Raw genomic sequence first — 24,893 nt, 5'->3', positions numbered from 1 at the left:
CGGCGTCGTGGGCCATCTCGTGCGCGCGCAGCAGGAAGAGGATGCGCAGGATCGTCCCGTAGAGCAGCGCCGCGCCGATGATGTCGACGTAGTAGCGGAGCTTCTCCGCCTGGTCCGCCTCCATCTCCATGCCGAAGCCCGGGTCCCGCGTGAGGTCCAGCAGCGCGCCGAGCACCAGCAGGAAGATCGTCGTCTGCCGCGTCAGCGAGTCGACCTGGCCCTCGCGCGTGAACATGTACGGCCGCTTCAGGAACGTCCAGAGCCCGAAGACGAAGCGCACGAGGGCCCCGGCGACGCAGATGACCCAGGGCTGCTGCGTCGCCTTGAGCCACGTCACCAAAATACAAAAGATGAGCGTCTCCGCGATGAGCACGAGCCGCCAGATCGACGCGTTCGGCTTGAACTGCGCGATGAGGTATCCGAGCGCGGCCGTGTCGACGATGGCCTCGAAGTTCGTGATCTCGAGCTCGTGGTCGCGCTCGAACTCCTCGAAGCTCACGGCGTACTCGCGCTTCGCGTGCTGGAAGCCCTTCTTGAGCATCTCGAGCTTCGCGGGCAGCGACCGCTTCGCGCGCCAGTCCGACTGCGCGCCCTGGCCCTTCTGGAGGTGGACCTCGGACGCGAGGCGAGTGTCGGCGATCCACCGCAGGAGCCAGCGCTTGAAGGCGCGGAAGAGGGGGTCGATGTACTTGCCGAACTTGAGCAGCCGCAGCACCTTGAGCGTCTTGAGCGACTTGAGCGCCTTCATCGATTTCAGCGATTTCAGCGCCTTGAGCGACTTCAAGAAGCTCAGATTCGTGCCGCTGCCGAGGCCCACGTCCATGATCCACAGCAGCATCAAAAAGAAGTCGAGGCGGTTGAACCAGTCCTTGAAGTAGTCCTTGGGGAGGAACGCGGTCATCTTCACGACGACCTCGAGGACGAAGACGGGCCCGCAGATCCACTCGATGAGGACGTAGTACATGCAGTTCATGCGGAAGCAGGACGTCTCCGCCTCGTCGTCGTCGCCCTCGATGGGGTGGCGCCCGAGCAGGTCCTGCATGTCGGCCTTGACCGACGGGATGATCGGCGTGAGCGACACCAATACCGCGAGCGTGATCAAGTTCTCGAAGACGGGGTGCATCTGCAGCCGGTAGCAGAAGCCGCGCACGCCCCGCGTCGGGATCACGAAGTCGTCGTCGGGAATCTCCAGCAGCATCTTCGGCTTGCCATCGTCTAGATCCGGGTCCAGCGTCACCGCGCCGTCGTCGCCGTCGTCCTTCACCTCCTCGCCGTCCGCGTCGACGGCGACGACGTGGGTCCGCCCGTAGGCCTTGCCCCGGCACTTGGCGTAGAGGAATTTCCCGCACGTCAGCAGGCAGCGGCAGAGGCACCGGCACAACCCCGGCAGCCAGCGCAGCGTCACGCAAAAGACGAGACCCTTCTTGAGCCGCGACAGACGACTCCGCCTCGGCGCGTCGCCCTTGGACCCGCGGCTGCCGCGCTTGGTCCGCGACGCCGCGGAGCCCGACGTCAGCGTGCTGCCCGTGGACTGCTCGTCCTTGGACTCCTCGTGGGCCCAAAAGTTCTGGGGCTGGTCGTCCAGCACTCTCGCCTTCCGGTGCGGCTCGTCGCCCGCCTCGGCCATGGACAGGTACTTGCGCTTGCGCCTCCTCGACTCCTCGGACCCCCGGCAGAGGCGGAGCAAACACAAGCAGGGGAAGCAGATCAGGCGGCAGAGGCGCCGGCCCTGGCGCTTCCAGAATCTGACGAACGCGCGCTTCGCGTCGCGCCGCGCCTGCTTCGCGTCGACGACGACCTGCTCCTTCCAGACCTCGAAGGTCTGACTGAAGATCATGCCCAGGTCCCAGGCCTCGCACTCGCGCAGCACCAAATTGAAGCGCCGCCAGGCCGTCATGTAGTTGGACCACCACTCGCACGCGTGGAGCTGCGTCTCCGCGATGCCTGCGTGGAAATCAAATCTGCAACCCGACTTCAATGTGGGCGCATGCGACGGTTTCGAGTTCTTCGGCCGTGCTTCGAGAACACGACGAGAACACTCGATTCGTCCAAAAATCAGCCAAAACGACTTCGATGTGACCGAGCTCGAGAATGTCAAAGTTTGGTCGGGACGTCCCGAACCGGCGGTTGTTTCCGGCACAGGGCGATGCCGATCAGATAGTAGATCATCACGGGGAACCCCACGAGGTAGAGCAGGCACCAGAGCACGCTATTCGTGAACATGAGCACCCCGCCCACGTCGAAGCACTCCACGCGCCGGATGGCGTCGTGGGGCCGGTGCGGCACGGGCTCGTAGTCCGAGAAGCCCATCGGCAGCGGCCTCCCCGACCGCGCGCGGTTCATCTTCCGCTCCCGAATCGCCGGCGGGAAGCTCAGCCAGTAGCAGGACACGTGGCGGTAGGCCGACGGCAGGGGCTCGGAAGGCGAGTCGGCGCCGTGCTGCTCCCAGACCTGGGCAGGAAAAGGGTGCGAAATTCCCAACTTTGGAGGCTCCTATCTCGGTCATTTTCCACTCGTTTCGGCTGATTTTGGGACGAGCGATCATCCCTCGGAGCGCTCTCGACGCGTGGATGCTTTTTCCGGAACGCGCGCGCACGGAACACTCAAGTTGAAGCGAACTTGAATCACCCCTTTCCTGCCCTGTCCCAGACCTCGATGGAATAGATGGGAATCACGCCGCCGACGACGTAGAGGCACGTGGGCATGTAGCAGTAGAAGAGCGCGCAGAAGACGAAGGTCACCTTGGACTTGACCGTCTCCTTCAGCAGCACGATGGACGCGTAGGCCTTGGAGTGCTTGACCTTGGACCGGAAGTACTTGCGCCAGCAGCTCGTGAGCACGACGTACGCGATCCACAGATACGCCGCGAGCGAGCCGCCGCAGACGAGGATCGCGTTCGCCTGCTTGTCGCTGCCCGACCGCCCGTAGGAGTACTTCATGATCCCCGCCGGGCCGACGACCAGGACGCCGCCGATGACCGCGACGTAGAGGATCGACAGCGGGATGCCGCGCGTCCACCAGTGCTCGATGTGGAGGTCGAGCCAGCGGTTCGTGAACTTCGGGTCCGTGTAGTCGTGGATGCCCCAGAGGTAGAACAGGGCCACGACCAGGATCAGGCTCAGCGCGATGCTGTAGAAGTACTTCGTGACGTCGCGATAAAAATACAGATCGACGAGCGACAGCGGCTTGTCCAGGCCAAAGTACGTGTTTTCATACAACAACTTGTGCGCGTGCGTCAGCGGCCGCAGGTGGCCGTCCAGGAACACGCGGAACGTGTTCAGCTGGTCGCGGAGCTGCGGCGTCCAGGGCAGGTCGAGCGTCGACAAAAATCCCAGCATCTGGAAGTAGCAGAGCACCCGCTCCACCTTGTAGGTGTTGGACCCGTTCACAAAGTCGACGCGGTGCCCCCCCTGGGCCATCTTCTCCTCGTGGCGCTCCGCCTCGAGCTCCATGAGCTCCTCCTCCGTGTGCAGCGACACGACGTTCGAGTCCTCGTCGGGAAGTTCCTGGCCGAAGAGCACCGCGCGGATGCCCTTGACGACCGTGCCGTCGTCGATGTCCATGGAGTAGCCCACGTCCGGCGACCCGACCTTGTCGATGCCGATGAAGTGCTCGAGCTTCTTGTAGGAGCAGATGACCTTGTCCGCGAGCCGGAGCATCTGGATCTGCTTGTCCTGCAGCGACAGCGACGGGTCGAGCTTGACGGCCGGCGGGACGCGGTGCGTGACCTGGGCCATCTTCTTCCGCGCCGCCTCGGCCTCGGCGGGCGTCTCCTCTTCCTCCTGGGCCTCCTGGGCCTTTTTCTGCTTCTTGACGAGCCGCGCCTCGAGGACGACGAGCTTCCCGGGCCGCGAGAGCGTGCCCGAGTCGTAGCCCTCCTTGTCCATGATCTTCGTGAGGTCCTCCTTTAAGAATCGGTCGCCCACGGCCGCGAGGCGGATGAACGGCGCGTAGTCCGGGTGGAACCGCGCGGCGACGAGCGACTCGCCGGGCCTCAAGTCCTCGGTCATCGCCGACTCGTTGTCCGGATCGTAGCTGAGCTCCTCGGACGCCTCCACGAGCAGATCGACGGCGCTCTTGCCCGCGTCCTTCTTCCGCCGCTTCTTCTTCAGCGCCTGGCCCAGGAACTTGTCGTCCGCGCCCGCGGCCTCGAGCTCCTCGCGGATCGCGCCGCGGTCCGGGCCGCCGCCGCGCTTCTTCTTCCTCTTCTGCTTCTTCTTCTTGTCGAAGGCCTCGCCCGTCTGCTTCACGTCCACCTGGTAGCGCCAGGACCCGTTGATCTTCACGCAGTGGCTCAGCAACTGCTCCTGGAGCGTCGGCTCCTTCGACGGCTCCTCCTCGATGAGCTCGCGCCGCACCTCGAGCTTGAGCTTCTTCTGGTACGCCATGGCGGCGGTTCAACGAAGGCGCGACCCGCCGGCGCCGCCGCCGCGGGCCGAACGGGCGGGCAGCCCGGCAGCCCGCGCGGGCCGCGGCCGCCGACACCGCCGCTGGCACCGGCCAAACTACACGAGAGAAGGATGCTGCTCTTTTGCTGTGTAGTTGACTTTTATTTTGAACCTTGTGGTAAAAAAGCTCTTGGCCGCCGCGCGCTCGTGTCGAGTCGACGGTGGACCGACGCCAGCCTCGTCGTTGCTGAACGATGCGCGTCCTGCTAGCGCTGCTCGCTGTCGTCGCCGCGGCTTCCGACTACTACAAAACACTCGGCATCGACAAGAAGGCGACCAAAAAGGAGGTCAAGGCGGCCTACCGGACGCTCGCGCTCAAGTGGCACCCGGATAAGAACCCGGACGACCGCGCGGCCGCGGAGCAGAAGTTCCGCGAGGTCGCCGAGGCCTACGAGGTGCTCTCCGACGACGAGCAGCGGCGCCAGTACGACTCCGTCGGCGGCATCCCGGGCTTCGGCGGCGGCGGGCGCGGCGGGCGCGGCGGCCCGTTCGGCGGCGGCTTCCGGAACGCCGACGACATATTCAAGGACTTCTTCGGCACGAGCGACCCCTTCGCGGACTTCGAGAAGATCTTCGAGCGCATGGACGCCGCCGGCGACGGCGGCTTCGGCGGCGGCGGCGCGGATCCCTTCGCGTCCATGTTCGGCGCGGCGTTCGGCGGCATGGGCGGCGGCGGCTTCGGCGGCATGGGCGGGTCCTCGACCTTCTCGTTTTCCTCCTCGACGATGACCAGCGCCGGCGGCAAGACCGTCACAAAAACCATGAGGAGCTCGACCGACTCGTCCGGCCGGACGACGCGCTCCGCGTCGCTGGAGGAAAGCGTCGGCGGCAAACGAACGCGTCGCGTCGAGAAGAACGACGACGGCAATCGGCGGCGGGAGCGCGTGGGTCTCTGATAATATAGCCGTTTTAGCTCCTCGTTGCACCCTTCTTGAATCTGTTCTTGAGGCGTCCCTATTTTTTTTGACGATGGGCGGTCAGGCAGCCCGTCTCGAGAGATGCTAATCTGATGGTGAGTTCGCACTCGAGAAGTCGACGAGACGGCGTTCCGCGATGCTGCGCTGCGCGCTCCTGATCGCGGCGGCGGCGCGCGCGTACGACAACGCGAGCGCCGGGGCCTGGAACGGCACGGTCGCCGCGGCGCTGGCGCGGCGCGCGGCCTTCGCGCCGGCGGACGGCCTCCTGTTCGTGCGCGTGCCGAAGACGGGCTCGTCGACGACCCGCGCCGTCGTCGGCCGCCTCTGCGACCGCTTCAACTGCAGCCGCATCGCGGACCACCCGGACGACCGCGCGGGCCTCGCGCCGTCCTACGCGGACGTCTACCGCGCGCACGAGCCGCCGGGCGGCTACCGGTGCAACGTGCGCCACCTCGAGCTCGGGCCCTGGCTCCTCGAGGCCTTCCCGACGCTGGCGCGGAGCCTCCTCGTGTCCGTCGCGCGCGAGCCCGTCGCGCGCGCGCGGTCGGTCGTGCGGAACCGCGAGAGCTTCTGCGGCCTCTCCTTCGACGAGGACACGTGGCTCGTGACGCACAGCAACGGCGACGTCGCCGACGCCGACGAGCTCGTCGTCCTCAGCGAGCGCTGCGCGCTCCTCCGCGACGGCGCGTTCCGCTACCTCAACGTCGGGGGCCGCCTCGCGACGGCGCGGGCCGTCGTCGACTACTACGACGCGCTCCTCGTGCTCGAGGACCTCGCGGCGTCGTTGCTCGTGCTGCTCTACGCGCCCTACTTCGCGGGCGCCGCGCCGATCTGCGACTTCGCGTTCGAGACGCTCCGGTCCCACCCGGAGCCGTCGCGCGCGCACCGCACGGCGGCGCAGAACCAGACGCGCGACCGCCAGGAGCGGCTCTGGCGCCACGACGTCTCGCCGACGGACGTCGAGCTCTACGACCTCGCGGCGCAGCGGTTCGACCGCGCGCGCCGCGCGCACGACCGCGCCGCGCGGCGCCGCGGCGCCGCGGACGCGGCGGCCCTCGGCGCGGCCCTCGCCGCCTGCCCCGCGCCCGCGGCGCGACGACGGCGCTAGGCGTTACGGCTTCGACGTGTTCTTCGCGACGATGGCCTCGTACTTGGCCTTCTCCTTCTCGGCCATGCCCTGCTCGACCTCCTCGGGCTTCTCCGACGAGAAGTAGTCGTGGCCCCGCTTCGTCTTCTTGTACGCGACGGGCGCCATGCCTGGCGGGCGCGGCGTCGCGCGGCGTCGAACCGTCGCGCGACGCGGTCGGCCCGTCGAACCGTCGCGCGCGCGCGCGGCCCGTCGGTCGCGCGCGCCCGCGCGGGCCGTCGTCGCGCGCGTTGCCCGTCTCTCTCGCGCGCGCGCGCGCGCAGCCATGCGCTCGTCGCGCGCGCGCGCGGGCGGCGCGCCCGCGCTCTCCGGCGCTGGCGACGCACCGATGCCGAGCACGAGGCACACGCCGACGAAGACCTTCGTTTGCTCGCCGCCGGGCACGCGTTTGAGTATTCGGTAGATCATGGCGCGCAGCGGCGCCGACGCGCTGGCCCTGGCGCGGGCGGAAGCGCTGCTGACACGGTCGAGCCCAGGGGTCGAGCTTTGCATGAAGTACTCAAAGTGAGGCAAACGTATCCACGAGAGCCTTGCGGGCAGCCTCGCGCGCTCTCCTGTTTCGTCCTCTTTCCGCGTGGCGATATGCGCGTCTCCTGGTTCGTGGTGCTGTTGAGCAGGTTCATCGTCGGGCGCGGGTCGACGAGCGCGGCGGAGCTCATCGACACGAGCGTGAGCACGCTCCTCCGCGACGACCACGACGCGGACGCGAGCGAGCGGGCCGCGCGGCAGCTCATGGACCTGGCCTACGAGTGCCCGGAGAACGTCCAGTCGATCATGCGGAGCGGCGCCCTCGAGCCCCTCGTGCGCCTCCTCGGCGGCGGCGGGCCCGGCGCGCGCGAGGCCGCCGCGGGCGCGCTCATCGACCTCTCTCAGACGGACGCGGACCGCATCGCCGTCGTCCGCGCGGGCGCCATCGCGCCGTCCGTGGAGCTGCTGGCCGTGCCCGAGGCGTCCTGCCGCGAGGCCGCGGCGGGCCTGCTGACGACGCTCGTCGTCGTCGCGCGCGGGGCCGTCGTCGGGCCCCTCGTGAAGGCCGTCGCGGCGAACCCCGGCAACGGGACGAAGGCGCGCAACGCGGCCTGGACGCTCGCGAAGCTCGCCGGCGACCACGCGGACCACCGCATGGCCCTAGCCATCGCGCGCGCCGGGGCCGCGGAGCCGCTCGTGGACCTGCTGCGGAGCCGCGTCGCCGCGGGCGCCGCGGCCGAGGCCGTCGCGGTCCTCGCGGCGGCGGACGCGGACATCGCACGCGAGTTCGTCGACCACGGCGCCGGCGCGGCGCTGGGCGCCGCGCTCGACGGGCGCCGCGACGGCGCGACGGAGGCGCGCGCCGTCGGCGCGCTCGCGGCGCTCCTGCAGGCCGTCGGCCCCGGCGGCGAGGGCCTGCGGGACCCGCCGCTCGCGTCCCTAGTCCGCGTGCTCCGCGAGGGCACGCCGGACGCGAAGCGCGAGGCGGCGACGGCGCTCTACGCGTTGTCCGCCGACGTGGCCCTGCGCGAGGCCCTCATGCTCAACCACGACGCCCGGGGGCCCCTCGAGGGTCTGCTCGACGACGGCGACGACGCGGGCGCCGTCGTCGCGGCCGCGGCGCTCCGCAACCTCGGCGTCGCGGCGCCGCCGGAGGTTCTGGTCCTCGGCGTCGCGGCGCCGCCGGCGGAGCGCGGCGCGCGCGGCGGCGGCGCGGGCCCGAAGCTCGCCGCGGCGGCCGCCGCGGGGGTGTTGGCGGTCGTCGCCGCGGTCGTCGCGGCGCGGCGGTCGCCGCGCGCGTGCAAGGACGCGGCGACGGCGAAGACGCCGACGAAGGCGTCCTTCGAGACCGCCGAGCTCCGCGCGGCGCTCGCGGCCGCCGAGGCCGACGCGGCGCGCGACCGGTCGGCGCTCGCGGCCGCGCTCGAGGCCCTCGCGGCGGAGCGCGACGCGCGCGAGGCCGACGCGGCGCGCTTCGACGCGGAGCGCGAGGCCCTCGCCGCGGCTTTGGCCGACGCGGGCACGCGCGCCGCGGAGCGCGAGCGCGCCGCGGACGTCCGCGAGCGCGCGGCCGACGTCCTGATCGACGAGCACGTCGCGCAGTGCGCGCGCCTCGAGAAGGCCAAGGCCGAGCTCGAGGCCTCCGCGGCGCGCTGCGCGGCGCTGGCCGCCGAGAACGCCAATCTGGCCGAGCGGGCCCAGCCCGTGCTCTACCAGACGTCCCTCTTCAGCGACCCGAGCGACCGGCCGCTGCCCGCGGGCTTTTCGCCCTTCCCCGGCGTCATCTCGCCGCCCAAGGGCCGCGAGTAAGTTGAAGCCCAAATTGAAGCGGCGTGTATCCCGGCGGGATATGGTATTACCGGGCCTCGCCCCGCACCTCGGCCTCGCGCGCGATGTAGCCCTGGGCCGCGGGCATGGCGTGGGACGTGTGGTTCGTCCGCGTCGTGTACGGCCGGCGGCCCGCGAGCTCGCACGTGAGGCAGTGGACCTCGTACTCGACGACCCACTGGTAGTGGCTCATGGAGTAGGAGCTGTGCTGGCTGCAGATGGCGGCGAAGAGGACGCGCGTCACGTCGGAGGAGCCGCAGGAGCCGCAGGACGACGGGAACGCCTTCTCGTCCGCCGCGCGCTTCTGCGCCGGCGTCCGCTTGCCGTCCGCGTCGTCGTAGGACCCGAAGGCCGGCCCGCTGGGGCCCGCGCGCGCGACTAAAGCCGCCGGGTGGACGGCTATTTCCCAGTCCGCGCCGCCCGCGAGCACCGTCGTGTGGTCGTCGCTCAGCGATACGAGCTCGCCGACGCGGCCGGGCAACTCGCGCCAGTTCGTCGGCGCCAGGTAGGGCGCCGGGAAGGTCATGGCGCGCCAGCCGTCCTCGCCGAGCTCCGCCGTAACGCCCGCGTCGTAGTCCTGGGCGAAGCCGACGGCGTAGATCTTCGTTTTCTTGGGCAGCGCGTTCCTCTTCGCGGACGCGAAGCGGCCGCTGTAGTCCTTGCCGAACCAGTCGAGGGTGACGAGCGCGCTGTCGACGGTCCGCGCGGGCGCCGCCGGCGGCGCCGCGCACCGCAGGAGCTTCAGGCTCACCCAGCCCGCGAGCGGCGACGAGAGCCGCACGCGGACCTTGCCGCCGTCGCCGGCCGCGGCGTCCTCGGCGACGCAGCGCGTCTCCGGCGGCAGCACGCCGACGCGCGCCGAGTCCGCGGCGGCGGAGGCGCGCACCAAGGCGCCGCGGCCGCCGGCGACGACCCAGCCGCCCGCGTCCGACGCGTCCGACGCGTCCGCCGCGTCCGGTGCATCGGCGGGCGCGTCGGCGGCGTCGGGTGCGTCGGCGGCGTCGGGTGCGTCGGCTGTCGGCGCGTCCGATGCGTCCGATGCGTCCGACGCGTCCGGTGCGTCCGCGGCGTCCGGTGCGTCGGCGGCGTCGGCCGGCGCTGCGGCGGCATCGAGCGCCGGGTCGGGCGCCGCAGTTTCGGTGTCCATTGCGCGCTTACAATAGTAATTACTTCAAGAGCCACTGGTTACCCCGAAAGGGCAGCCATCCAAAGCCCAGCAATGGCGGCGTCGGACAAGCGGGGCCTCGTCGAGAACGTGAAGACGCTGCGGCGTCGCCTGAGCCTCTTCGGGCGGACGGCCTTTGGGAAGCGCGTGCCGCCCGAGGTCGTCGACGGCGAGATGGAGGCGCGGCGGGCCGAGTTCGCCGACATGCTCGGCGGCGTCGACGAGCTCGGCGCGGGCCTCGCGGAGCACGTCGCCGTCCTGCGGGCCTACTTCGCCAACAGCGAGGCGCTCGCCGAGGTCGTCGCGAGCTACTGGGGCGGGGGCGACCTCGACCGGCGCGGCGCCTGGGCCGCGACGGGCCTCGCGGCCGAGCGGCGGAGTCCCGACCTCGCGGCCGTCGAGGCGGGCACGCGGCTCGCGCGCGAGCGCTGGGCCTACCTCAACGCCGTCGTGCGGCGCTCCGCCGCGGGCGTGCTCGTCGAGTGCTGCCTCGACCCGCTGCGGACGCTCGCGACGGCGACGAAACGGACCGTCACCGGCGCGCTCGCGTCCTACGACGCGCGGCGCGCGGACTACGCCCACTTCCTCAAGCGTGGCCCGCCCAAGGACGCGCCGGACGCGCTGGACCGCGCCAGGGCCGACTACGACCTCGCGCGGCGCGCCGCGCTCGACGCGATCGCCGCCGCGCTCGACGCGTACCGCGAGCTCGTCGAGGACGTCGCGTGCTGCGTCGCCGCGGTCCACGCGGAGCTCGTCGCCGCCGCCGCGGGCTACGTCGGCGAGGCCTGCGACGCGCTGCCCGCGGGCGCCGTCGCCAAGGCCCGCGGCGCGACGCGCGACTGCGTGAAGGTCGGCGGGCCCGCGATCGCGCCGGAGGCGCGGAGCGCGGCGGGCCGCGCGCTCGCCGTGCTCACGGGCAAGCGGGAGCTCGCGGACCTGAAGCGCGAGGCCGCGGACCTCGAGGACCGGCGGCGCCTCCAGGCGGACCAGGCGCGCGCGGCGATCCTGGGAGACGCGGAGTCGCCGAAGGCGCGCCACGCGCTCCTCGGCGACGCGGTGCCCGGCGGCTCGGCCATCGCCGGCGCGCAGCCGCGGCCGCCGCCGGCGCCGCCGCGGGCGCCGCCGACGGCGGCGGACTACGAGCGCCAGAGCCGACTGCCCGTCAAGTCGTCGCGGCGCTTCGTCGCGTCGGGCCGCTTCGAAAACGCGCGCGCCTTCGCGGACGCGCCGGCCCCCGGCGCGGGCTTTCGCGTCGTCGCGCTCTTCGACTGCGCGGCCGACGAGGACGGCGAGCTCGCGCTGGCCAAGGGCGACGTCGTGACGGTCACGGACGCGTCCGACGCGGGCTGGTGGAAGGGCACCACGGACGACGGCGCCTCCGGCGTCTTCCCCTCGAACTACGTCGCGCCCCTCGAGCGCGCGCCGGCCAAGTCCGTCCGGCTCTCGCGGGGGCCCTCGGGCGCGCCGCCGACGCCGCCGGACGCGCCGAACCGCGTCGTCGTCGCGCTCTTCGACTGCGTCGGCGACGACGACGGCGAGCTCTCCTTCGCCGCCGGGGCCCTGATCACCGTCGTCGACGCGTCCGACGACGGCTGGTGGACGGGCGACGCCGACGGGAAGCGGGGCGTCTTCCCGGCGAACTACGTCAAGGCCGCCGCGTGACGGCGTAAGGTGTTGCGCTCTGCGGCGTCTTCGCGTCGACGCCGTCTATCGGCGCCGGATCGGACGAGCGGCGGCGTTGGCTGGCGCTCGCGTTCCCCGCCGCCCCCCCCGGTCCCCGATCCGCGGTCGGCGGGAGACGCGCCCTTACGACGCGCGCGGCGAGCGCGCTAGGCCTCCTTCTCCTTGTCGCCGCCCGCCGCGAGCCATCGTTGTCGGACGACGAAGCACCTGCGGGGCGGTCGAGGCGGTCGGCCGCGCGGCCGCGCGGCGAAAAGAAGGAGACGCGGCGCCGCGTGCCAGAGGAGCGCGGGCACGAAGGGGGCGAAGATGAGGTAGAAGCCCTGGACGGCCTCGACCTTGAAGGCGAACTCGAGCGCGAGGAAGAGCGAGCCCAGCGACAGGAAGAAGAGGTACATGCCGAGGATGAAGTTGTAGTTAATCCCCTCGGCGGGCTCGAACATGCCCATGGTGCGCGCTGCGGCGCGCTGCGGAGCGCGCGTGCGGAGTGCTGCGGAGTCAGCGGAGGCGCAGGCGACGGCGCCGGCGCGGCACTTGGCGGAAGCGATCGAGGCTGGCTTGAAGAAGGTAACAATTCAGGTATCCAATCGTTGAACCCCGGTTTAGCGCAAGCAACCGGACCGACTACGAGCTGCCCCGCAGCAGCGCGGTCGTTGGTCGCCGGCCGACGTCGCGCCGCCGTCCCGCGCCATGGCCGACGACCCCAACGACGAGGAGCCCGACTCGGAGGGGAGCGAGTCCGAGAGCGAAACGGAGGAGGAGGAGGACACGGCGCGCCGCCCGCGCCCCCTTTGCGCGCGCGCGCGCGCGACGCCTCACCGCCGCGCTTCCAACGTAGGGGCTGACGGAGAACCAGAACCGGCTGCTCTACCTCGTGTCGCTCTACACGCACAAGGCCGAGTCCCACGACGACAAGGACGAGTGGATCCGGAAGCCCGCGCTCCTCGTGCTCATCTACGAGGGCATCGTCGCGAACGTGCTGGACTACGACTACGCGCCCCAGAGCGAGCTCATCGAGAACCGGCGCGTCTATTTGAACATCTCCCAGGAGGGCAAGAGCGACGTCGAGTTCCTGCGCGAGGAGGAGCTCCTCAACGGCCTCCAGATCGCGTCGAAGTCCTACAAGCCCGTGACGTGCTACCAGATCTCGGAGAAGGGCCTCGAGCTCGTCAAGCGCATCTCCCAAAAGGAGAAGGAGGCGACGCACGAGTTCGTCTACGCCAAGGGCACGCGCGAGCTCCTGTCGGCGACGTGGGACGGGTCCAACTACCATTTGACGTCCGCGTCGGGCTACAAGCGCCAGTCGACGATCACGGAGACGGAGGACGTGTCCTACGTGAGCTCGGCCTACGTGCCCCAGTGTCTACGGTACGGCGGCCGGCCGACGCTGTCCAACGCGCACCGCGCGCACGAGTCGGCCGTCAACACGGACTCGATCCGCGACGAGCTCGACGAGGTCATCACGCTCAACTCCGTGTCCATCATCGTCGCCGAGTACATCCCCTTCGGCGCGAACCAGATCGTCCAGCTGAACTCGAACGTGGGCTCGACGGAGCGCGTCCAGGGCGGCTTCATCTCGCCGGCCATCGACGAGGACTCGTCCGGCACGTCCATGGAGATGTCGCCGGAGATGACGGCCGTGGACATTTTGGACTACACGCTGACGAACCACATCAACTTCGAGGCGGAGATCCGCTTCTCCGAGGACTCGGGCGTCGTCCAGGTCGAGACCTTCGGGGTGTCGCTCAACGCCGAGGGCACGTGCTTCTACGGCATGCAGGTCGAGGCCGTCATGGACCGCATCAAGGACAACATCTCCCTGGACCACCTCGCGCGTTTGCTGGTCGACGTCCAGCAGGACTCGTCGTCCATCGTCGACTCCATCATCTCGCAGTACCAGCGCGACCTTTTGGACCTCATCTTCCTCGGCGACGCGCCGAACCGGAACAAGGTCAACCTCATCATCGCCAACGAGATCACGCCCCACCTCACGGCCGAGGAGTACATGGACAAGGGCGAGTACGAGAACGAGCTGAAGCAGGTCATCGGCGACACGAAGGCCGCGTACGACATCTCCGAGCACGACACGCTGGTCTTCGGCGCCTACGGTTTACTGGTGGCGGGCCCGAACTCGCGCCACCACGAGCCGCTCCTGTGCGCCTACCTCCAGTTCATCACCATCGACATCTTCATGCAGAACTACTTCGCGCGGCTGTGGATTCTGACGGACGACATGCAGAAGACGAACGCGATCATCGAGAACTCGCAGCGGGACCCGACGGCGCTGAACCGCATCCGCTACCGCATCTGCAAGATCGCCGAGGACATCATCAAGCTCGAGGAGATCTTGGGGTATTTGCTCGAGGCTTTGGACATCATCGAGATCCCGCCGGAGCCGCCGGAGCAGGCGGGCCGGAGTTTGTACGAGCGGCTGGAGATCTCGGGCATGCGGTCCCAGCTGCTGCGGCGCACGACGGACCTGAAGAAGAACGTCGGCGGCGCGAGCCGCTACCTGGAGGTGCTCCGGGAGATGACGGGCGTCGTCGCCGAGGACCGCCAGTTCGCGCTCCACCGGTCCATGGAGTCGAACTCGAAGCGTTTGATCGAGCTCCAGGCGGCCAACGAGACGACGGCCATCTCCATGCAGTTTTTGCTCGTGATCTTCTCGGGCGTGCTCGGCTTCTCCGTGCTCGACCGCGTCACGGGCAACTGGTCCGTCGTGAACCAGCAGTGGGCCGCGGACACGTTCCTGCCCTACATGAACATGCCGGGCATCTGGTTCATGATCTCCATCGGCGTCTGGATCACCGTCGCCGCCATCGTCTACAAGTACGCCCAGTGGACCAACTACCTGAATCAAGGGCTCACGACGGTCCGCATCCGCTACGAGAAGAAGATCTTCGTCGACAAGGTCTACGAGCTCCTCTCGACGAAGAAGATCTCCTACGAGGAGCGGGGCATCTCCTCCGACGGCTTCGAGATCGTCAAGTTCACCTACCCGGAGGAGGACTGGGGGCCGGGCAACGGCAAGCCGACGATCGTCGTCGAGTTCGACCTCACGAACAACTTCCTCCTCACGGTCCAGGTCACCTACAACCGCCTCCGCGTCAACAACCGCACGCTCGCCTTCTCCGCGCGGGACCTCCAGAAGCGCCTCATGGAGGAGTTCAACACCATGAAGATCTGGGACGCGGCCGGCGAGGACCACTCCGCGACCGCGCTCGCCATCGACAAGCGCCGCGCGCTCGAGGAGCGCGAGGCCGCCGAGGCTGAGGGCGACGGCGAGGAGGGGTGAGGCACCGGCGACGCGCGCCGCCGTCGTCCCTCGCCGCTCGCGCCCGGTGGGTAACGCCGGCGATCCTGTTTTTTTGGCCGGGGGTCGCCAGCACTGAGACGTGGACAATCGTGGACGGGCGCGCCGCTCGACAAAAACGGCGATTACAAAAACCAGCGTCGTCGTGCTTTGTCGATAGCTCCAGCAGCAAAGTACACCGCGCCGTCCAGCGTCCGCCATCGCCGCATCGCATTCGCGTCGCACGGTCCTCGCCGGCTCACCGCGCGCCGACCGCAGGTAGCTTGAACGATGGCATCCTTCGAGGGCGGCACCTCCACCGACGGCGGCCCGGTCCTGGGCATCGACCTCGGCACGACCTTCTCCTGCGTCGCCGTCTTCGACGACGAGGCCAAGGAGGTCAAGGTCCTCGCCAACGCCGAGGGCGCGCGCACGACGCCGTCCTACGTGTCCTTCACGGACGAGGGCCGCGTCGTCGGCGCCGCGGCCAAGGCGCAGTCCGCCGCGAACGCCAAGGGCACGCTCTTCGACGTGAAGCGCATCCTCGGCCGCACCTACGAGGACCACGTCGTCCAGGACGAGTCGAAGCGCCTGCCCTTCCCCATCCTCGAGCACCCCAAGGGCAAGCGCCCGCTCGTCGAGGTCACGTGGCGCGGCGAGAAGAAGCGCTTCGCGCCCGAGGAGGTGAGCGCCATGGTCCTCGGCGAGATGGTCGCCATCGCGAAGAAGCGCCTCGGCCGCGACGACCTCAACCGCGCGGTCATCACGGTCCCCGCGCACTTCAACGACCAGCAGCGCCAGGCGACCAAGGACGCGGGGCGCATCGCGGGCCTCGAGGTCATGCGCATCATCAACGAGCCCACGGCGGCGGCGCTGGCCTACGGCCTCCACGACCTCGCTTCCGACGAGAACAACCCGAAGCAGTCGCGCGTGCTCATCTTCGACCTCGGCGGCGGCACGTTCGACGTGTCCGTGCTGTCCATGGAGGACGGCGTCTTCGCGGTGCAGGCCACGGGCGGCGACACGCACCTCGGCGGCGAGGACTTCGACGCGGCCTTGGTGGAGCACGTCGTCATGCAGTACGCGCGGAAGCGCGCGGGCACGAACGTCAAGGAGAAGAAGAAGAACAACGGCCACAAGAACCAGAAGGGGTCGTCCGCCGCGGAGAAGAAGAAGAAGGCCGAGGAGACCAAGTACGCCGCCGAGCTCCGCAAGTCGTCCAAGGCCATGCGCCGCCTCGCGGCCGCCTGCGAGGTCGCGAAGCGCGAGCTGTCGAGCGCGGACGACGCCGTCGTCGACGCGCCGTCGATCCTCCCGGACGTCGACCTCTGCGTCAAGGTCACGCGCCAGGCCTTCGAGGGCCTCTGCGGCCACCTCTTCGAGTCCTGCCTGCGCACGGTCGAGTCCGTCGTCCGCGACGCGCAGTGCGAGCTCTCGCAGATCACGGAGATCGTCCTCGTCGGCGGGTCGACGCGCGTGCCCCGGCTCCAGGAGGCGCTCTACCAGCTCTTCGACGAGAAGTTGGAGTTGTGCAAGTCCGTGCACCCCGACGAGGCCGTCGCCGTCGGCGCGGCGGTCCAGGGCGCGATCCTCCGCGCGGGCATGACGCACGGCGGCGAGGATTTGGCGCCCGAGGGCTGCAAGGACCTCGTGCTCCTCGACGTGACGCCCCTGTCGTTGGGCATCGAGCTCGAGGGCGGCGTCATGTCGACGCTCATCAAGCGGTCGACGCCCATCCCCTGCGCGAAGACGCGCGAGTACACGACGTGCGACGACTACCAGACGGCCATCGACGTCGCCGTCTACGAGGGCGAGCGCCCGGCCGTGTCCGCCAACAACAAGCTCGGCGAGTTCAAGATCGACGGCATCGAGCGCGCGCGCAAGGGCGAGCCCAAGGTCGAGGTCACCTTCGCGCTCGACGCGAACGGCATCCTCGCGGTCAGCGCGCGCGACAAGGTCACGGGCGCGTCCGCGTCCACCCAGATCAAGGCGGACCGCGGCCGCCTCGAGGAGGAGGACATCCAGCGCATGATCGAGGACGCCAAGAAGTACCGCGAGGACGACGCGGCCTTCGCGGACAAGGCCGGGCTCCGCAACGCGCTCGAGGAGGCCGCCTTCGCCGCCAAGGCCGCCTGCAAGGACGACGCCAAGAAGGCGACGCTCGAGAACATGCTCGAGTGGCTCGAGTACGACGCCGAGGACGCGTCCATGGACGAGCTCAACGAGCGCGTCAAGACCATGAAGGTCGACTTCGGCGTCTCCGTCTCCGCGTGAGCGGGGCCCGCGCCCCCCCCGACACCCCCGCCGCCCCGTCGAAATTACCTCACCTAAGCATCCCGCCGTTGGCTCTCGGTGGGCGCGCGCGCCAGTCGCCGAGGCTCGAGGTCGGCTCGAGGGGGATTCTTACTCTATAGTGTGCGAATCCGTTCGTCCTTTGCGTCTGCCACATGGTCCCTCATTTCTTCGGCTACCATGTCGCATAACACCTTTACCCAAGCGCCACACTCTGGTTTGTTGCATACGGCTTTATCCATGACGGCCATCAATCCGATGCCACCGGGGCCCTCGGGGACGTGAGTCGCGATCGTCAAGTCCACTCTCGACACGATTCGCACGGCAGGTTCGGCGCAGCACATGCAACGCCAATCGTCTCGCAGAGCAAACTTCGCCCCAGCATACTTGTCGATAACCCCCGCAATCATCGGGCTACCCTTGCGAATATCAGTCCAGTCGCGAGCCAACTTTTTGCTCTGGATAGCTTCCTTGAATTCGAACTCAGTTTCTCGCTTCGTGTCTTCGTACCCATCGGTAATCTTGCCTGTGTAGCGTAGCTTGCACCGCCCCGTGCACTCGCGTTTGTGCTCAGACCAGTGCGATCGCTGACACGTGGGACCACAGTAGAACTCGCGACGACACGCCGAGCACGACGAAACGCCGGGTTTCCCGCAGACCGCGCACAGCTTCGAGGTCGTCGAGGCCGCCCCCGTGTCCGCGGCGTCGTTCGACTGAGCAGACCCCTTCGAGGTCGCGCCCGTGTCCGGCGGAGAAGAATTGGCGGCGTCCTTGGCCGGGCCGCCCAGACGAACTCGTCGACTCTTCTTACCCATTCTGGTTCTAGTGCGGTGCGATCGGAGAAGCCTTCGAGAGCTCGAGATGTTGCGACGGCGACTTCAATTAGCCGCGTTCCTTGTCGAGGGCGAGTTTGTACGCGCCGAGCGCTCGACACCGGGCGCGCCGAGGCCGAGGCAGACGGCGGTTCGGCGGCAATGATTTTGTCCACAACAGGGGCGAGCGCGAGCCGTCCCTCACGATGTCTTAGCCGCGCAGACCCTCGCGTCACCGCGGAGGCGCCGCCGGTGGCCGCGTTCTCGGGGCGGCGGGAGCGGCGCGCAGCCGAGGGCGGCCTCGAGGGCCTCCTGCCGGGCCGCGAGCCGCGCGACGGCGGCCGCGTCGACCGGGTCGCGCCGGCTCGGGCGCCGGAGCGCGCGGTCGACGGCGGCCAGCCGATGCAGGCCCATGCCCGCCGGGTCGCGCCGCAGCGCGAAGGCGTCGAGGATGCGCGCGCCCTCGTCGTCGGAGACGTCGGCGCACGAGTCGGGCCGCACGTCGAAGCGGTCGAGGTCGCGGCGGAAGCGCCGCTCCGCGAACGCGTAGAGCCGGGCGTCCGCGTCGGCGTAGGCCGCCCCGAGCTCGGTCGTGTTGTAGATCGTCGCGTTGGTTCCTGCCGTCGGGTTGACGTCGGCCATCTGCGCGGGCGTCACGAATTTCGCGCCCGTCTGGACCGCGTTCAGCAGGCACACGCTCAGCCGCCACTCCTCCGTCAACCCCACGACCTTGAACTGAGCCACACGAGCAATAGCCTCGTCGACGTCGGCCGCCTCGAAGGCGCGGTCCCGGACCATGCACTTGCGCCCCAGGACCATCGCCGTCGCGCATCCTCCGAACGCGGCGACGGTCTCGGCCGGCGGCGCGCCCGCGGCCACGAGGCGCTTCGTCGCCGCCTCCTGGGCCGGCGGCCAGCCCCAGTCCGTCGAACAGCAGCGGCCCGCCTTCTTGACGAGCCAGTAGTGCATCGACAGGAGCCGCTGCGCGGGCGGCCGGAAGAGCGCGACGACGGAGCTGAGCTGGTCGCCGTCGCGCGCCGCGGGTTAGGGGCTGGTGGTTCTCGACGAAGCGGCCGCAGCAGACGGGGTACTCGTCGACGGTCCTCGACAGCGACGTGCCCGTCTTGGGGAAGTGCAACCACCAGACGCTCAGGTTCGTGCGCTTCTGGAAGGGGTGGCCGTAGCCCACGTGCGCACCGGCGCGCGCGAGCAGGCACGCCGCGACGGCGGCCCGCATGCGCCGGCGATGCGATGCCGCGCGCGCTGCAGCGGTACCGGGCGCGGTGAGCCCGCGGGCGCTATGGCGGGCAGCCCGGCCCAGGCTCAGCCTTCCCGACTTCGAGCTCGCTTGAATTCAAGTTGAGGGAAACAAGCAGGGTCCGCCCCCTGCCGCCCGGGCCGCTAAAAAGAGGACCCCACTATCGCTGGTTCGCCGGGACGAACTGGTTCTTGTCCTTGGCGTGGACGCCCGGGTTGACGATGACGGGCGTCCACGTGGCGACGCGGTCCGCGCGCGCGGCCTTGGAGAGCGCCGCGCGGTTCGTGGGCTTGCCGAGCTCGGGCACGTTCAGCGGCCGCGGCGGCCGCTTCGGGCTCGGCAGGCCAAAGTCCGCGGCCTCGAGCTCCTTCATCGTGTTGACGCGCGGCGCCGGGTGCAGCGAGAGCCGCGCCTTGGAGTCGTTCGCGACGACGGGCGCGGCGCTCGACGAGTTCGCGGACACGAGGTCGACGCCGTTGGAGCCGTTGGAGCCCAGGGGCACGCCGGGCGTCAGGCGCGCGGACCGCGGGATGCCGTTGGGCCCGAAGACGCCGCGCGCGGCGCCGGCGCCCCCGGCCCGGCGGCCGCGCGCCTCGCGCGGGCTCGGCCGCTCGCGCTTGTTCGGCGACGTCGGCGCCACGGGGTTCGGCTGCAGGCTCCGGCCCCGCGCGGCGCCCTTGGCGTCCGCCGGCGCCGCCGCCGACTCCGCGAGGGGCAGCTTGAGGGCCAGCGTCCGCGGCGCCTGTGTGGAAACCAACCGCTGGTTTGGGTGGTCCTGACCAAACTTGAGAATTCTCTAGCTCGGTCCCATCGAAGTCGATTCGGCTGATTTTTGGACGGATCGATGGCTCTCGTCGAGTTCTCGAAGCCCAGCCGAAGAGCTTGTGTCAAACCATTCGAATACGCTCACATTGAAGTCGGGTTGAAGATTTGGTTTCCACACAGCGCGGCGCGGGCGGCGGGCTCGCGGTCGCCGCGCGCGCGGGCTCCGGCGGCGGCGTGACGATGGGGCTCGTGACGACCATGGCCGGGTCGTTCTCGACGCGGGGCTTGTCGTCCGTTTGGCGGCCGTCGCCCTCCGAGGCGAGGGAGCCCGCGAGCGACCCCGCGAGCGACTCGCCGCCCTCGTCGTCGCGGACCGTGCCACTCCGCCGCTTCTTCACGGACACCTCGAGGCCGATGACCGGCGACCCCATGGACGCGAGGCGCGGCGCGCCGCCGTCGTCGGCGCCGCCGCGGGGCGACCGCGGCGCCGCGGCGTCGATCGTCGCGAGGTCGTCGAACGAGAGCCGCGCGGCGCGCGGCGAGTCGAAGGACGCGCCCTTGGACCGGCGCCGCGTCGCGGCGGCCTCGCCCGGCTCCGCCGCGGCGTCCGAGGACGTCGCGACGTCCATCTTCACGGCGTAGGTGTCGTTGATGTCGCTCAGCAGGCTCGAGCTCGCGAGCGCGCTGAGCTCGAGCGCGCGCTGCGACCTGTGTGCAAATCAACCAGTGGAATGGACGCGTCCAGCAAAACTTCAAACCTCTCTATCTCGGTCAAATCGAAGTCGATTCGGCTGATTTTTGGACGGATCGATTGCTCTCAGCGAGTTCTCGAAGCGCAGCGGAAGTGTTTGTGTCAAAACTGTTCGATTACGCGCACATTGAAGTCGGGTTGAAGATTTGATTTGCACACAGGCTGCGACGGCCGCCGCGCGTTCGCGAGCTGCGACGCGCGGAGCGCCTTGTCCAGGGCCCGCACCTTCTCGATGACGCCCGTCGCCGCCGCGGCGACGCCGCAGAGGCCGGCCTCGTCGTCGGCCGTGAAGGGCGTCACGGCGATGTCGCGGCTCGCGCCGTTCTTGCCGTCGCGGACGATGAGCACCTCGCGCGGCGCCTCCGACTCGTCGAAGTTCATGCTGTCGCCGAGCGGCTCCTCGGCGGCCGGGGCGAGCTTGTTGAGGCACTGCAGCACGCCGAGCAGGAAGGGCGCGGCGCCGTCGCGGCGGATTAAAAGCGGCACGCAGAGCACGGAGCGGGTCACGTAGCCCGACTCGCGGTCGTAGCGCGCCTGGAAGTACTTGGACTCGTAGGCGTCGTCGAGGCGCGCGGGCCGCTGCTCCATCATGGTCATGCCCGCGAGGCCCTGGCCCGCGCGGATGCGGATGGCCTTGGCCGCGTTCCGCGCGTCCCAATTCGTCGACCTGGGCAGGAAAAGAGTGCGAAATTTCCAACTTTGGAGGCTCATATCTCGGTCGTTTTCCGCTCGTTTCGGCTAATTTTTGGACGAGCGATCATCTCTCGGAGCCCCCTCGAAGCGTGGATGCTTTCCCCGGAACGCGCGCGCGCGGAACACTCACGTTGAAGCGACGTTGAATCACCCTTTTCCTGCCCAGTTCGTCGACATGCGCATAACGAGCGCCGTCTCGTCGCGGTCGTCCGCGAGGTAGAGCGTCGCCGCGTCGCAGGACGTGAAGTCCTTGGCGAAGCCCGTGATGCGCTCGAGGAGGGACCGGAGCGTCGCGGCGCCGCCGAGCTGCGCGCCGACGACGTAGGCGCGGAGGTGGCTGATCGTCGCGGCGAAGCCCGCCGCGGCGCCCGCGTCCGCGGGCGCCGCGAGCTCCCGCAGCGTCGCCTCGCACTGGGACAGCTCCGCCGTGCCGAGCTCCTGCTCGCCTAAACGGCTCTGGGACCGGGGGCGGGGCGCGTCGAAGCCGCCGCGCATGGCCTCGAAGTCGTTGAACGACCGCCGGCTCCGGTGCCGCGCGTCGGCGCGCTGCGCCTCCGTGGGCCGGAGCGGCGCGGGCGCCGGCGCGTCCGACGCCTCGTCCTCGAAGAGCTGCGGCATGTCGCTGAGCGACCGGATGCGGCTCCGCCGCCGCCGCCGCTGCTCGGCGACGTGCCCGTCGACGGGGACGGGGACGAGGGCGTCGGCGTGGGACTCGAGCGGGCAGGCGAGGGCCGCCTCCTCGTCGGTCATGGCCCGCGCCATGCCGGGCGCCCGGGAGGCGGCCCCGGGCGCCGGGCGGCCGCGTCACCCCCCGAATGGGCAGCCAATGCTCTCGCAGGGATCCGGAGTTACACACCGCGTCGCTCCCGTCACGGTGCTGTTACGCTCGTGCAACGTCTACCCGGCCTCGGCGAAGAGGGTCTTGGCGGCCTTGGCGAGGTCGAGGTTGCCGCCGCAGAGGACGACGCCGACGTTGGGGTAGGCGTCCGGCGGGTAGCGGGCGCGGAACTTCGCGCCCGTCGCCGCGGCGACGCCCGCGCCCGCGCTCGGCTCGATGCAGAGCTTCATGCGCCCCCAGACGAGCTTCGTCGCGTCGGCGATCTCCGCCTCGTCGACGGTGATGATGTCGTCGACGAGGTCGCGGACGACGGGCCACGTGTTGTCGCCCAGGAGCGTCTTCAGCCCGTCCGCGAGCGTGTCGGGGACGACGTCGCCCGTCGCGAAGCCGAGGCGCGCGCCCGCGGCCTTGGACCGCGCGGCGTCGTCGACGAGGGCCGGCTCGGCGCCGATGATCTTCAGGTCCGGCCGCAGGCCCTTGGCGTAGACCGCGATGCCCGAGACGAGGCCGCCGCCGCCGACGGGGACGATCAGCGCGTCCAGGAACGGCGCCTGCTCGAGGAACTCGACGGCGACGGAGCCCTGGCCCGCGATGACGTCGGGGTCGTCGGACGGGTGCACGAAGCTGCCGCCGACCTCGGCGCACTTGGCCGCCGCGGCCTCGGCGCGCGCGGCGTTCGTCGGCGCGCACAACGTGATCGTCGCGCCGTAGCCCGCGACGGCGGCCCGCTTCACGGCCGGCGCCGTGTCGGGCATGACGACGTGGGCGTCGCGCCCCAGGAGCTTCGCGGCGAGGGCGATGGCCTGGGCGTGGTTCCCGCTGCTGTGCGTCACGAGCGGGCTCGCCGCGTCCTCGAGGAGGAGCGCGGCGTTCGTCGCGCCCCGGACCTTGAAGCTGCCCGTCTTCTGGAGCACCTCGCACTTGAAGTGGAGCCGCCGGCCCGCGGCGGCGTCGAGGCAGCCGCAGGTGAGCACCGGCGTCCGGTGCACGTGGGGCGCCACGCGCTTCGACGCCGCGAGGACCTTGGCCGGCGTCACGGGGAAGTCCGCGGGCAGCGGCGCCGGCGGCTTCGCGCCGCGCCTGCCGAGCGATCGCCGCCGCTTCGGCAGGGTGAGCGCATAGGCCACGGCGACGGAGGCGAGCACGGCGAGGAGCCCGGCTGGCGGCGGGATCCATTGCCAGAGAGGACTCTCTAAGAGAGCCCTCAGAAAAGCAACATCATGTGCTTCACCCCTTCACTCACCCTCTCCAAACACATATCAATCAGGCAACGCGCTGCTGGACCATAATAACCGCGGCCCGGCGCTCGCCTCCGGTCCGCGCCGCCATGGACGACCTCATGAACGAGGTGGAGGTCGTGGAGCGCTACGAGATCAGCGACGACGAGGAGGACGACTACGACTACGCCGGCGTCGCCGCCGACGCGGGCCTCGTGGACCCCGAGGAGGAGGAGGAGGACGACGACGACGAGGACTTCGCCGCGGCGCTGGCGAGCGTGCAGAAGATGGACGCGAAGAAGCCCGGCTCCGTGGCGTCGGGCCCGAGCCACCACGGCCACGGCGAGGACCGCGTGCTGACGCAGGTGCGGCCCGAGGTCGTCGACGACTTCATCCGCAACTTCTTGATCAAGGTCGGCATGACGCGGACCCTGGACAACTTCAACAGCGAGTGGTACGAGCTCCAGGCCAAGGGCAAGCTCGCCGAGGAGTACACGTCCACCGTGCCCGACATCTACCTCCGGAACCAGGAGCTCGACGAGAAGGTCGTCGGTCTCCAGCGGCAGCTCGACAAGATGCGCGAGATCACCGCGCGCGCGCAGGGCACCTGGGACAAGTTCCGCAAGGAGCGCGACTTCCACCGCATGCACCACCGGCGCGTCGTCCAGGAGAAGGAGAAGCTCACGAGCGACCTCCAGCGGCTCCGGAAGCACTACCTCTCCTACGAGCCGACGCTCAAGGACCTCCAGCGCAAGTACGAGGTCGCCATGAAGGAGAAGATGCTCACGCGGCTCGAGCGGGACCGCATCAAGGCCCGCGTCCACACGCTCGAGGCCCAGATCAAGCAGCTCCAGGACGAGCGCGCGGGCTCGAAGCAGGCCGCGCCGTCGAAGCCGCGGCTGCCCAAGAAGGGCGCGGACAGCCGCCTGCCCCAGGCCGGGTCCGTGACGAACCCCTACAGCGCCCTCACCTTCGACCCGCCATCAGTGGAACGCTTCCAGCTGCGGCGCACGTTCCGGGGCCACCTCAACAGCGTCGCCGCGGCCGCGTTCCACCCGCACAAGCCCATTTTGGCGACGGTGTCCGACGACATGACCTGGAAGCTCTGGAGCGTGCCGAACTGCGACCTCGTCATGTCCGGCGAGGGCCACCGGGACTGGGTCGCGGGCGTCGACTTCCACCCCGCGGGCACGCACCTCGCGACGTCGTCCGGCGACAAGACGGTCAAGGTCTGGGACTTCGCGGGCGCGTCCTGCGCGACGACGTTCACGGACCACACGCAGGCCGTCTGGGACTGCGCCTTCCACCACACGGGCGACTTTG

General features: G+C 69.9%; 4 protein-coding genes across 4 annotated transcripts in view; all 4 read left to right on the top strand.

Moving 5' to 3' along the window:
- Positions 1-4,687: 4,687 nt before the first annotated feature.
- On the top strand, positions 4,688-5,011 carry AURANDRAFT_17267 (hypothetical protein; the record flags this gene model as incomplete). Its single annotated transcript, XM_009041477.1, has 1 exon — positions 4,688-5,011. A coding segment is annotated over one exon (324 nt), but the record flags the coding sequence as incomplete, so codon positions are not given.
- Positions 5,012-11,223: 6,212 nt separating this feature from the next.
- On the top strand, positions 11,224-11,382 carry AURANDRAFT_18098 (hypothetical protein; the record flags this gene model as incomplete). The annotated part of the gene is made up of 1 exon (XM_009041478.1): positions 11,224-11,382. A coding segment is annotated over one exon (159 nt), but the record flags the coding sequence as incomplete, so codon positions are not given.
- Positions 11,383-11,472: 90 nt separating this feature from the next.
- On the top strand, positions 11,473-11,634 carry AURANDRAFT_30745 (hypothetical protein; the record flags this gene model as incomplete). The annotated part of the gene is made up of 1 exon (XM_009041479.1): positions 11,473-11,634. A coding segment is annotated over one exon (162 nt), but the record flags the coding sequence as incomplete, so codon positions are not given.
- A 3,601-nt stretch (positions 11,635-15,235) lies between these two features.
- The window catches only part of AURANDRAFT_59335 (hypothetical protein), a gene marked incomplete at both ends in the record, with an annotated part of 14,304 nt that continues 4,646 nt past the window's right edge, over positions 15,236-24,893 (top strand). Inside the window, 4 exons of the mRNA XM_009041480.1 lie at positions 15,236-16,051; positions 16,151-17,130; positions 21,682-21,684; positions 24,506-24,510. Coding sequence (XP_009039728.1) covers positions 15,236-16,051; positions 16,151-17,130; positions 21,682-21,684; positions 24,506-24,510 — 1,804 coding nt within the window. The remainder of the gene's footprint in view (positions 16,052-16,150; positions 17,131-21,681; positions 21,685-24,505; positions 24,511-24,893) is intronic.

The sequence above is a fragment of the Aureococcus anophagefferens genome, assembly GCF_000186865.1.
Source record: "Aureococcus anophagefferens unplaced genomic scaffold AURANscaffold_21, whole genome shotgun sequence".
NCBI classification, from domain to species: Eukaryota; class Pelagophyceae; order Pelagomonadales; family Pelagomonadaceae; genus Aureococcus; species Aureococcus anophagefferens.
Note: the sequence above shows the minus strand (reverse complement) of the source record. Positions and strands in the feature narration are given on the sequence as shown.